This window comes from Mobula hypostoma, chromosome 21, assembly GCF_963921235.1.
Source record: "Mobula hypostoma chromosome 21, sMobHyp1.1, whole genome shotgun sequence".
In the NCBI taxonomy this organism is placed as follows: Eukaryota; Metazoa; Chordata; class Chondrichthyes; order Myliobatiformes; family Myliobatidae; genus Mobula; species Mobula hypostoma.
In genome coordinates, this window is record NC_086117.1 from 29068028 (window position 1) to 29081291 (window position 13264).

At 42.0% G+C, this 13264-nt stretch overlaps 1 protein-coding gene across 2 annotated transcripts in view; it reads right to left on the minus strand.

Moving 5' to 3' along the window:
• Nucleotides 1–50: 50 nt before the first annotated feature.
• Nucleotides 51–13264, minus strand: part of adamtsl2 (ADAMTS-like 2) — an 88577-nt gene continuing 75363 nt past the window's right edge. For both annotated transcript variants that reach the window (XM_063073153.1, XM_063073154.1), the window contains 3 exons: nucleotides 10192–10368; nucleotides 3782–3926; nucleotides 51–2326 (listed from right to left, as the gene is read on the minus strand). In XM_063073153.1, coding sequence (XP_062929223.1) covers nucleotides 2208–2326; nucleotides 3782–3926; nucleotides 10192–10368 — 441 coding nt within the window. In that variant the 3' untranslated portion in view covers nucleotides 51–2207. The remainder of the gene's footprint in view (nucleotides 2327–3781; nucleotides 3927–10191; nucleotides 10369–13264) is intronic.

The window sequence follows — 13264 nt, forward strand, 5'->3', positions numbered from 1 at the left end:
TTGGATCTCCAGCATCTGAAGCCTTTGTGTTTGGAGTTTGGTTTTGTCAACATGTTTCTTTGGCTGGATTTGAATGTGACTTCTGTTCAAAATGTATGCAGGCCAAACATTATTTCAATCCAATTGGACTATTTACCAATTCCTGGCCCAATTTTCAGATTTCCAGGAATCTTCATAAATTCAAAGACTGTGATTCTATCTCAGGGATAGGTGACTTTTAGTGGATATTATATATCTGTTTCTGGATACTGTTAAATCAGTTCAAAACAGAGAGATATCCATACCTCATCTCTGAATTATAATAGAAATTGTAGGAAATGAATGATAAAACACTTAATAGACAAAACATTTTATTTTATTATTACATTTCATGATGTACTGGTTTTAAAATATATACACTGTACATACAATATCGCAATTTTCTTTTTTCCAGTTTCCCTAACTCCAAGTGGCCCGGATAAATATTTTGCACTGGGTTAAAACTTAAGTCTTTAACAGTGTCTCTGATTCATAAAATGCATCTGGGAAAAAAGGAAATCACTTCGTCATTAATAATAATTATAAAATTACAGATTACAAGTTATTAAATATAAGCATACTTGCAACAGTCAGCCTGGGTTTTCTGGCACAGGAATACGAGTTAAAACAGTAAAAGAATATTATTTTCTTTATAAAAAGATGTCTGCACAATATCAGTAATAAGAAAATGAAAATGAAACAACTGGGAACTTTCAGGTGATAAATCAAGATATATTTTGTTACCTATAATCACAAGGAGGAAGGGGACACCTTGGAATATTTACTTTTGCATGCATGTTGACAGCAAAATATTTTCTAGATGATTTTTACTGCCATAATCTATACCTCACATGACAATCTGTACCTGGCAGTTATACTGGGTTCCTTATAAAAAGTAGTTTGTAGGTTTTAGAACATTTCATCTGTGAAAAGTAAGAGGAACTAAATAAATAGGTATCCGTTAGTCTCGTGAGACCATGGATTTGCGCCTTGGAAGGTTTCCAGGGCGCAGGCCTGGGCAAGGTTGTATGGAAGACAGGCAGTTGCCCATGCTACAAGTCTCCCCTCTCCATGCCACCGATGTTGTCCAAGGGAAGGGCACTAAGGCCGATACAGCTTGGCACTGGTGTCGTCGCAGAGCAATGTGTGGTTAAGTGCCTTGCTCAAGGACACACACGCTGCCTCAGCTGAGGCTCAAACTAGCGACCTTCAAATCACTAGACCAACGCCTTAACCACTTGGCCACGTGCCAACGTAAATATTATTACTAAAGATCGTAAAACAGGTGTGGTAGCTGGACAAACAAGTTCATTCTATTTTTGATTGAAAGTTATACAATATCAGGGGTGAGAGTTCTGAGAACAGCATCAGCAGTTTCACGAGTTGCTGCAATGTTAAGTGCTGCTACAACACAGATATTTATGGTACTGCCTCGAATCTAAAACTCACTGACAACAGTGGATACAAAAAGGATTCCAGAAAGAAGCAGAAACCTAAGTATTGAATTAACAGTAATCCCAAAGACTGAATGTTACAGGTGGTATAGGGAAAAGTTGACAAAAGCTGAGGGGCTGAACTGACTGAGGCAAAGGCAATGCATTGAGGATAGGAGTACTTTATTGATCGGCACCTCTGATACTGGATGCCTTGTCTGTCCTTTTGGGAGCTATGCTCCATTACTATGTGAAAAATATTTGTAATCAGCGTATTAAAGACACATACTGTATGAAAATATCAAGGTTAAAACATTATCTATTCTATCATTTAGCATGTAATACAGAATCACATTAAATTAATAAGGAATTATCATTGTGCTAGCTCATCTTGCATGATAACTTGCAGAGCTAATACCATTGTTCCACAACCATGTCTTGGTGTTCAATAGCACGAGTTGGAATGGCTTTGTATTATAATAATTTATAAGATACTGTGAATGGATAATGCTAGCTTTATCATTTTACTGATACGTAGATATATATGGTGGTGTGGACTTTGGGGACTACCTGCTTTATGTATCCAGGAAACCTGACAGTTTCACAGAGTTCTTGTGCAGCTTGATGGCATTGCAATAATCAAGTAAGGGCTCCTGATAGAAAAAGAACACTAAATCCTTGTAATATAACTAATTTCACCAGACACATCATTCTTTTGTTCACATGTTGAAAGATACAATTATTCTGGCGTCTGTACTATGAATTAGCAGTTCTACAAGACCTGCAGCATGCCTTACTGTAATACCAGTGAGAGCACAGATTGACTTTTATTGCCAGCACACAGTTAGTCCCAAGTTGATCTTGACAACTGTCATCTGTGGAACAATAATTGTGATAGTCAGTATCTTAAGGAGCTGTCAACTTGTCTTAAGTGAAATAAAAATTATACAGTTTTAATCCTTGTGCTGGTGTGTTGAAATCCGATCTTTTGGTCATCAACCTGAAGGGTCAAATTCAGAGCCCAGTTCTGAGACTAAGATTGCACAAACTGCCAGTCAAGATGCTGATGGATTCACAATACTGAACAGAAATAACACAGGAAACAACAAGATCACTAAAGATGGTTTAGTCATATTTTTGGTGGCATGCAACAACACAACAACTCAAGGTTATTTTGATGACACCACTCTCCCCCAGGCCTAAGCATTAACCAGTACAAGAGCACCATTACCTTCAAATTCCCCTCCAAGAGACACAGCAATGTGACTAAAACAAAATTCACTATAGCTCGATCTATTGGGTTATTTTCGAGCAAAATACACAAAATGCTGAAGGAACATTGACTGTTTATTCCTCTCCTTAAATGCCGCCCACCCTGCTGAGTTCTTTCAGTATTTTGTGTGTGTTGCTCTGGACTTCCAACATCTGCAGAATCTCCTGTGTTTATGGGTTAATCTCAAACAGTTTACATGACATCCCTGTAGAACTATTTTAAAACTCAGGAACTATAGGCATAATCTGCTATCAGCTTCTCAGAAATTAAAGATGTACAATTCAAGTGACTCTGTTATTGCGGACAATTTGAGAATAAATTAAGACAAGCATTTTGCATTGCTATACAATAAAGGGCTGTAGATAATGAAAGTTACTGTCATGAAGTCACATTGTGAATAAGACGATATGTAGGAATGAGAATTGAAAAGCAGACTGCCACACCAATGTATATTCCCAAATTCAGCTGGTGTGTGAGTACGAGTCTAGTTTGAGGTAATTATTATAAATGTTCTTCTGGGTGTAAGAGGTCAGGAGAATGTTTCCCTATAGTGCTATGGACTGGACAAGTTGCTGATACCCGTTGCATTGAAGGTACAAGTGAGCATGTGGATAAATACATGGCTGTAGTGTGGACATGAACACTGCACTGAGCTTGTTGATCTGATGCTATTGCTATTAGCAGCCCATATCTCGGCCTGGTACTGAGGGAATGCTGCATAACATTGGCACATTTGGGGGCATGATGAATTAACAGGTCCCCAGTAGTTCTATCCCCCAGCTTTTCCCAATTTGCAATGGTGCATCTTACCTCCAACGGGCTCCCCACTGTAATGGAGCAAATCTACAGGACATCTAAGAAACTGTTTAACCTGTGTTACCTCCTCTTCAGAATCAGTCATTTGAATTTCAGTCACTGAGCTACAGTACACAGATAATACTCACATATGCTTGTTTTCGACTTTGAAGTCAGGTTTTAAATGTAAACATACAATACAAATTAATTGTTAAATGTGTCAAAAGCACAGCACAATAGAATTTACTGTATGCACTATTACCTGGGGGCTGGGTAGGACAGGGCTGGAGATCACAGCTTTGTTGTGCAACTGGTTTCAAAAGAGGATCACATCCTCGGACAATTTCTTTTCCCTGATAACATTTTACATCACGCATTCTAATTCCAACACCGCAGGTTTTAGTGCACTGTGGAAAAGTGACAAAATATATTGTTAAATAAATGAGTGCAGCAAGAAATCTAAAATCAAAGTTTATGACATATTTTAGATACCTATGTACCTACGTTATTTAGCAAGTAATTAAGAACATGAAAAATAAGAAATGTAGTCAACTAATTTTGACAAAACGCTGAACCAAATCAATATAAAGGACTCAAGATCCTAGTGGGGAAATAGCTTACAAATCTCCTGAAAGTAGTGATAGAACACAAGAACATAAGAAAGCAGGAGAAGGAGAAAGAGAGGACCACTTGGCCCCTCAAGGCTGCCTCAGCATTCAATATAAGTGTAGCTCATGCCTCATCTCCTCTGTCAATTCCTCAGAGCTCTCAATTCCCTGATCTATCAGAAATGTTCTACTTTCTCTAGAAATCCTCAGTGATTTAGCCACAGACCTCTAGATAACAAAATTCCAGAAATTAACCACCTTCTATAAGAATTTCCTATTTACTTCAGTTTTAAAAGATCTCCTTAATCTTCTATGTCCATTAGTAGAAACAGAACATAGAATGACAAAAGAGAGCATTACCTATCTCAGAATATTAAATGTTTCAATAAGATTAGCCCTCTTCAAAACCCAATGATAACTTTTCAGCTGCTCATGATGGGAATGCTACAAGAATTTACAAATGAGAATAGTAAGGAGCAGAAGCAGATGGAGGATGTTGAAATATTAGTGAACTAAGAAAAGTAAAAGTTATAAAAAGAGGACTAAAAACAGTTTAGATGTTCAGGACCAGATAACTTCCGTTCTAAGGTATTAAAGGAACCGATCGGGAAATGTGCTAGAAAATTGTCCCTTCAGACTGGAAAATTTCAGCCTCTGATCTGGGCCGACATTTATGTGCCGGGTGGCACCTAATTAATTAGCATATTTATTTTGGCTTTTTTCTTAAAGATGTGCTGAGTGCGTCCTGGCTACCGCTGCATTCTCTGCGGCAATGTATCGGTCTGCGGCCCGGGGGTTGGGGTGGTGGGACACGGGGGTGTCATCTCATCGTTGTCTGTTTCCATCAGGGCAGGCGGGTCATCTTCTATGTTTGCCTGCCTCAATATCGAAGGTTGAGGTTTGTCATCTGCTGTGGCTGATGTGGAAGGCTTGAAAGATGACAATATGCTTGACTGCTTAGCCTTGCGCATTTTTCTATCATACAGTTCTTTGTAAGCACTCAAACCATCCTGAAAATATGCCCTAAACCGACGTACCCTTTCAAAATTAAAGTCATACTTTTCTGTAATAATTGCAGTGAAAATCTTACGCAGTTCCTTCACGTTCAGTTCCTGGACGACTTCACTTTCGGTCCATTCACTACTGCATTCGGTTTCGATTGTTATCCTTTCCTCTTCCAATTGTATCAGCTCTTCATCTGTCAGTTCTTGGTCATGGGATGCCAAAACCTCTTCAACATCATCTTCGTCAACTTCCACAACTCAAACTCATTTTGTCCTTGCTTTGTTTACCACGATCGAAACGCTTAATTATGTTTAGTTTTACGCTAAGTGTAACATCCTTAGCTCTTTAGGCTTTTCCGATACCTTAGAACTCATCTTGCTAACGGCTGCTCACAGGCACGTGTTTAAGCAATGCTGGCTAGAATGCAGTTCCGGGGGAGGAGCTTGGTTGCTCGGGATGCGCTCTGCCCTTTTTCGTAACAGTGAAAACACCTTCTGTTGGCGAAAACAGTTAACTAATGTAGGTCTTTCATAACAGCAAGGTTTCGTAAAGCGAACGTTCGAAAAGCCGGGGGGCACCTGTATCTGTAATTAACCAGGGACCTCTGGTTTTGCTAAAATGGAAGACCGTATTGCCAACCTTTAACATTCAGGTTTGATTCGTTATATAAATGTGAGCAAGAGGTAACAAAGAGATAGATAGAAATGAGTGGGCAATCAGTGGAGTTCAATGCAGAAAATTTGAGATAATTAACCTTGGGTTTAAGGGTGTCAAAAAGTGCTTTTAATGATCTGATAGTAGGATATGGGAGCTAAAAGGGTCCTAAGTACAAAAAAAATCACTAAAAGCTAGAAGATAGGAACAGAATAATTAAAAGGTACGTTGAGGGAAAGTTGAGCTTTAGATACAATCAGGAAGGATATACAGTCTAAATTCAATGGAATTCTTGGAGTTAAGATAAACTGAGGAACTGAACTTTTATTCCCTTGAGTTTAATGAACTTTTCCTTGAAGTTAATTAGTCTACAGGTAATCCAACTGATGTTTTAAAGTAATAAAAAGTCATTTGGTAAAGGCGAGAAATCCAGAACAAAGGCTACAATCACATGATGAGAGCTCAGCAATATACACATAAAATTAGGAAGCACTTCTTTACATAAATATTCATGTCATTCTGGAATTATCTTTACTTCAAAGGCTGAAAGTTTTGAAACTGCTTTCAAATTTGGTTGTTAAATCACATTATTTAAGGAAAACAAAAGATGATAAGAGTTGAAATACTACCACGTGTGAGCTATTTGAATGGTATCTTAAAAAATACATCAATTTCAGTGATAATGTTCTTGGATACTATTTCTGACTTTTGCACTTTCCCCCCCATGAAAGTGATGGTTTCCTGCACTCTGCTTCAGTTTCCTCTCACATTCTCAAGATATGCTGTTGGTTAATTTGCCAGTAAAGGAGCTAAAGAAATGTTGATGGGTATGCAAGAGAAACAAGAATTGAAGGGGGACTGAAGAGATTGTTTCACTGGGAGCCAGCATGGACATAATGCCCTGAATGGTTTTCTTTGCATTGTTATATATAAATAAGTAACATTTAATGTGAATGATAATTTAAAAGGTGTACTTGCTCATCAAAATTCTCTTTTATAGAAAATAAATTATTTTCTGGAATTTCTTAAAACTTCTTAATTTCCTTTTGAACACGGGCATCCTGAAATCAAGCTTTTCTGCTTGCTTTGCAACTTCAATTAACTTGCTTCAATTAGCAAACATTTCAGTGCAACTCCAAAGAAAACAGAAAAAGTTCAACAGGATTCCCAACTTAGAAACATAATTTCCCAAGGGCCAGTCTGTTTCAAAGGTTGATTAAAGTTGCACTGATCATGTTGTATAGCATTCTGCTTAGCTGACACCAGACTGAGTGACAGAAGTATTCAAATTATTTTGGCCTGAGGAGGGAAAACCCATAAACATAGTTTCTGGTCACTATCCAACCTTAATTAAGGCAGATCAGGCTCATTTGTGAAGTACTAATGGATGAATTATTTGAGTAAGCTGTGTACATACATCTGTTGATGCTTCTGGACACATCTTCAGTGATGTTCCTGGAATCATCGGGTGTTTCGGGTCTTTCAACATCATACAACCTCCTCCAGGTGACCCAGCCGGGGCTGATCAGACCCCAGCTTGTGTCCAGATGGCTAGCTACTTATGACTCCACGGCTCCCCTCTTTTGAGCCACAGCCATCTTGAGGCCCTCTCTGCCGCATCGGTGGTACTGCGGATGGCTCTCCTCTTCCTCTCTCCCTCGATGCCCAAAATGCTGAAGGCTCTAACTAAAGAATGGGCTACGAATCCCCTACAACCAACCTCCACTGGGAGACACCTCGCTCTCCACCCAGCCTGCTGACAGTTGCTGACCAGTCCTGCGTACTTGGAGAGCTTCCTTTCAAAGGCCTCCTCCAAGCTATCTTCCCATGGGACTGTCAGCTCCAGCAGCACCACTTGCTTAGTCAACTCAGACACTAGGACAATGTCTGGTCGCAGGTTGGTGGCTGCGATATGGTTGGGGAACTTCAGCTGCCCTTTGAGGTCCACCAACAGCTGCCAGTCCATTGCAGAGGTCAGAATGCCTGCAGATGTCCTTTTGGCAGGTATTGGCTGCTTCCCAGCTCTGACAAAGGCAATGGTCTGCTTGGAGGGTCAGGACCACTTCACCCACTCAACTCCTGTGCTGACGGCTTCAGTGATGGTCTTCAGGACCTGATCATGCCTCCACCTGTACCGTCCCCTGAGGATGTGCTCCAGAGTTCCTCGCTTGGAGCACAGTGGGCACGCAGATGACTCTGCCCTACCCCATGTGTGCAGGTTTGATGGGCTTGGAAGCACATCGTACACTGCCTGGATGAGATGCTCAAACAAAGCATTATCACTTCAACAAATCATTAGGCAGTGTTAGCCATGGGGCAAGAGAACAATGTTATCATAAAAGATAATATAAATAAAAGAGAGTTAAGAATGGATATAGGACTGCTAGAAAATTAGGCAGGAGAAATAATAACTGGGGGGGGGGACAAGATGGCAGATGAAGTAAATTAGCATTTAGCATCAGCCTTCGCTGTGGAAGACACTAACAGTGTGCCAGCTGTTGAAGGGTATGAGGGAAGAGAAATGAGTGCAGTTACTATTACAAGGGGGGAGCTCAAAAAGCTAAAGACCTCAGGGTACACAAGTCACCCAGGCCAGATGAACTGCACCCTAGGGTTCTGAAAGAGGTAGCGGTGGAGATTGTGGAGACATTAGTAATGATCTTTCAAAAATCACTGGTCTCTGGCATGGTGCCAGAGGAATGGAAAATTGCAAATATCACTCCACTCTTTAAGAAAGGAGGAAGGAAGCAGAAAGGAAATTATAGACCAGTTAGCCTGACATCAGCGGTTGGGAAGATGTTGGATTCAATTGTTGAGGATGAGATTATGGAGTACTTTGTGACATAGGATAAGATAAGACAAAATCAGCATGGTTTCCTTAAAGGAAAATCTTGCCTCACAAACCTGTTGGAATTGTTTGAAGAGATTACATGTAGGATAGATAAAGGGGGTGCAGTGGAAGTTGTATATTTGGACTTTCAGAAGGCCTTTGACAAGGTGCCACACATGAGGCTGCGTACCAAGTTAAGAGTACATGGTGTTACAGGAAAGTTACTAATATGGTTAGAGCATTGGTTTATTGGTAGGAGGCAGCGAGTGAGAATAAAAGGATCCTTTTTCTGATTAGCTGCCAGTGACTAGTGGTGATCCGCAGGGGTTGGTGTTGGGACCACTTCTTTTTATGCTGTACATCAATGATTTAGATGATGGAATAGATGGCTTGTTGCTAAGTTTGCAAATGATACGAAGATTGGAGGGGCAGGTAACGTTGAGGAAACAGGTAGGCTGCAGAAGGACTTAAGACAGATTAGGAAAATGGGCAAGAAAATGGCAAATGAAATATAATTTTGGAAAATGCATGGTCATGCATTTTGTTAGAAGTAGTAAATGTGCAGACTATCTTCTAAATGGGGAGAAAATCCCAAAATCTGAGATGCAAAGGGTGTGCAGAACACCCTAAATGTTAACTTGCAGGTAGAGTCAGTGGTGAGGAAGGCAAATGCAATGTTGGCATTCATTTCAAGAGGTCTAGGATATAAGAGTAGGGATGTGAAGCTGAGGCTTTTTAAAGTCAGGTCAAGTCACTTTTTATTGTCATTTCGACCATAGCTGCTTTGTGGATGTAGCGTGTGGTGTAAATGTCTGTAATGGAGGGCAGAGAGACCCCGATGGCACTGGTGAGGCCTCATCTTGTGTGTTGTGATAGTTCTGGGCTGCTCATCCTAGAAAAGATGTGCTGGCATTGGAGAGGATTCAGAGGAGGTTCATAAGGATGACTCTGGGAATGAAAGAGTTATTATACAAAGAACGTTTTATAGCTCTGGGTCTGTACTTGCTAGAATTTAGAAGGGTGAGGGGTATCTCACTGAAACCTTTTGAATGTTGAAAGGCCTAGACAGAGTAGATGTAGAAAGGATGCTTCCCATGGTAGGGGAGTCTGGGACAAAAGGACACGGCCTCAGGACAGAGGGACATCCATTTAAAACAGAGATGCGGAGAAATTTCTTTAGCCAGAGGGTGGTGAAATTGTGGAATTTGTTACTACAGGCAGCTGTGGAGGCCAGGTCATTGGGTGTATTTAAGGCAGAGCTTGATAGGTTCTTGATTGGACACAGTATCAAAGGTTACAGGGAGAAGGCTGGGGAGTGAGGCTGAGGAAGGGGAAAAAGAAGGATCAACCATGATTAAATGGCAGAGCAGACTCAATGGGCCAAACGACCTAATTCTACTCCTTTGTTTTATGGTCTTTATCATGAAAACAACAATATTTTAACTTGAGAATTTGTCTTAAGAGTAAAAGTTGCTTTAAATATTTTATAAATGTATCATTTCTGGAAGCTGCTTCCTGTTAAAATGTTGCTGAAATGCTTTGACTTGATTTGGATCTAAAGCTTACACTGATTACCTCAGACCATGAAGTTGTAAACCATTTGAAACATGGCCGCTCAAAGCACGTTGTTTCTTCAACTAACTTCTGAGCTGGATCACATTCCTCAGAATTGAAAGTTGTAACTTTTCCATTCACAATTCCCACACACAAAACAACTCTCTTTTTTGTCCCTCGGCCACATGTTGTGTTACACTGTTGGAAGAAGATCAGATTGAAATCTTAATAGGTTTCAATAGATATATTTAACATCAGAGAAATGTATAGAATATACATCCTGAAATTCTTTATCTTTGTAGGCATCCACAAAAACAGAGGAGTGCCCCAAAGAATGAATGTCAATTAAAATGTTAAAACCCCAAAGCCTGACATGCATCTGGCATTTCAGGAGTTAGATCTGTGCAATGATCATAGAATTGCTTCAATAATTTTCCAGACTGACTCCAGCTCAGGACACCAAAAAAGAACCATCAATTTATCGTTTTCATTGTGATTTCTAGCACAGTTCAACTGAGCTAAAGAATCAGTTGTACAGTGCTGAAATGGGCCTTATAGTTCTCAATGTTCATGCTGACCTTTATCCCCCCATTATACTAATCCTGTTTGCTTGTATTAGGTCTGTACCCTTTTAGGGGCAGAGGCTGGAGGGGTGGTAGGTGAGGACAAGAGGAACCCTATCCCTGGTAGGGTACATGAGGATGGGGTGAGAGCAGACATACGTGAAATGGAAGAGATGCGGTTAAGGGCAGCATTGATGGTGGAGGAAGGGAGGCCCCTTTCTTTGAAAAAGGAGGACATCCACTTCATTCTGTAATGAAAAGCCTCATCCTGAGAGCAGATGCAGTGGAGACAGAGGAATTGAGAGAAGGGGGATGGCATTTTTACAAGTAAGAAGGTGGGAAGAGGTATAGTCCAGGTAGCTGTGAGAGTCAGTGGGTTTATACTAGACATCAGTGAATAAGCTGTCTCTGGAGATACAGACAGTGAGATCGAGAAAGGGGAGGGAGGTGTCAGGAATGGACCAGGTAAATCTGAGGGCAGGATGGAAGTTGGAGACAAAGTGGAGGAAGTTGACGAGTTCAACATGGGTGCAGGAAGCAGCAACAATGCAATTGTCGATATAGTGTAGGAGAAGTGTGGAAGGTCACCAGTGTAGGCTTGGAACATAGACTGTTTCACACAGCTGACAAACAGGCAGGCATACCTGGGACTCATGAAAGTGCCCATGGCTACACCATTTGTTTGAAGGAAGTGGGAGGAGCCAAAGGAGAATTATTTGGTGCAAGGGCAAGTTCCGCTAGGTGGAGGAGAGTGGTGGTGGAGGGGAAGTGGTTAGGTCTGGTGCTCAGAAAAAAAAATATGGAGAGCTCTGAGACTTTCCTGGTGGGGGATGGAGTGTATAGGGACTAGACAACCATAGTAAAAATAAGATGATGGGGGCCAAGGAACCTGAAATCATTGAAAAGATCCAGAGCATGTGAAGTGTCACGGATGTAGGAAGGAAGGGACTGAACAAGGGGGGATAAAACACAGTCAAAGTATGCAGATATGAATTCAGTGGGACAGGAACAAGCTGAAACCATGTGTCTACCTGGACAAGCGGGTTTATGGTTCTTGGGTAGGAAGTAGAAATGGGAGGCGCGGGGTGCGGGAAGTATGAGGTTGGTGGCGCTGGATGGGAGATCCCCAGAATCAATAAGGTTGGTGATGATGTGGGAGACAATGGCCTGGTGTTTGTTAGTGGGGTCCTGTTTGAGGGGTAAGTAAGAGTAGGTGTCAGAGTTGGTGCTGGGCCTCAGCAAGGTAGAAGTCAGTATACCAGACTACTACAGCATCTCCCTTATCTGCGGGTATGATGGTGAAGTTATAGGGTTCATGTGGAGGGAGTGGAGAGCCGAGCATTCGGAAGGAGTGAGGTTGGAATTGGAGAGAGGAGTGTTGAAGTCTAGACGGTTGATGTTCCGTCGGCAGTTGGCAATGAAGAGGTCCAGAGCAGGCAGAAGGCCAGGGTGAGGTGCCCAGGAAGAGGAGGAGGGTTGAAAATGGGAGGGGTCATTGGTGCGGGGTGGAGAGTCTTTGCCAAAGAAATAGGCTTGGAGACGGAGGTGGTGGAAGAAGAGGTCAGTGTCGTGGCAGGTGCAGAACTCACTGAGGTGTGGGCGCAGAGGGACAAAGGTGAGGGCCTTACTGAGAACAGAACATTCTGCCTCAGAGGCGGGAAGGTGAAAACCTGGCATGGATGAGAGCTGGGATCGGAAAGGGGAAGAGGGTTTGTTGTGTCTGAGGAGAAGGGAGGTTTGGGGTATTCATGGATGGTGGGGTGAGAGGAAGGTGGAGTCTCTGAGGACCCAGGAACTGGAAGTGGGATCTGAGAGACACGGGATTGAAGAGTGGTGGTGGGGGAAGGAGAGATGGGGGTTCCAGCGGCAGCATGTGAACACCCTCCCTGGAGATCAAGGCTGGAGTCAGAGGTGGAGGTTGTGCAATTGGCACTTTGGAGGTGTCCGATATCATTGGAACCTGCCTTGATGGCGGTGGAGTCTGGATTTAGAATCTGCTCTGGATCGTTAGAGCCGTTGAGGTCAGCAGCAAGGATCAAGGTCTGGAGATGTCTGGGCCTGCCAGCATTGGAGTCAGCAGGTTCTGTGCTTGCTAGACAGGATGATCCTTACAGGATGTGAGAAAGTCAAAGAACCTGTGATTGAAAGCATGGATCTGGCGGACGATAAAGTAGCGCAAGGTCCATTATAGGTGGTGGAGAGAGAATCCCAGAGTTGTGGAAGCGACTGGGATAGGGACACCAGGTACCTCCTCAAGGTGGAAAGTGTGGCACATAGAACATGGTGGGAGAAACAGTCAATAGAATGAGAGTACCTGGGGTCCTCAGAGGGTCAAAATTGAGAAGCTTGAAAACGAATCTGGAAACCGTGTGGTACATGCCGGTGGTGAAGACATGTTCCCAGAAAGGATACATGGCTGTAGTAAGGGGTCTAGGTAAGCACGTGGTGGAAGAGACGGACAGCATCAGGGTTCAGAGGGGGAGCAGTGAGAGAGGGTTTCAATGAACTCCCAAAGGGAAGATTTAAACTTC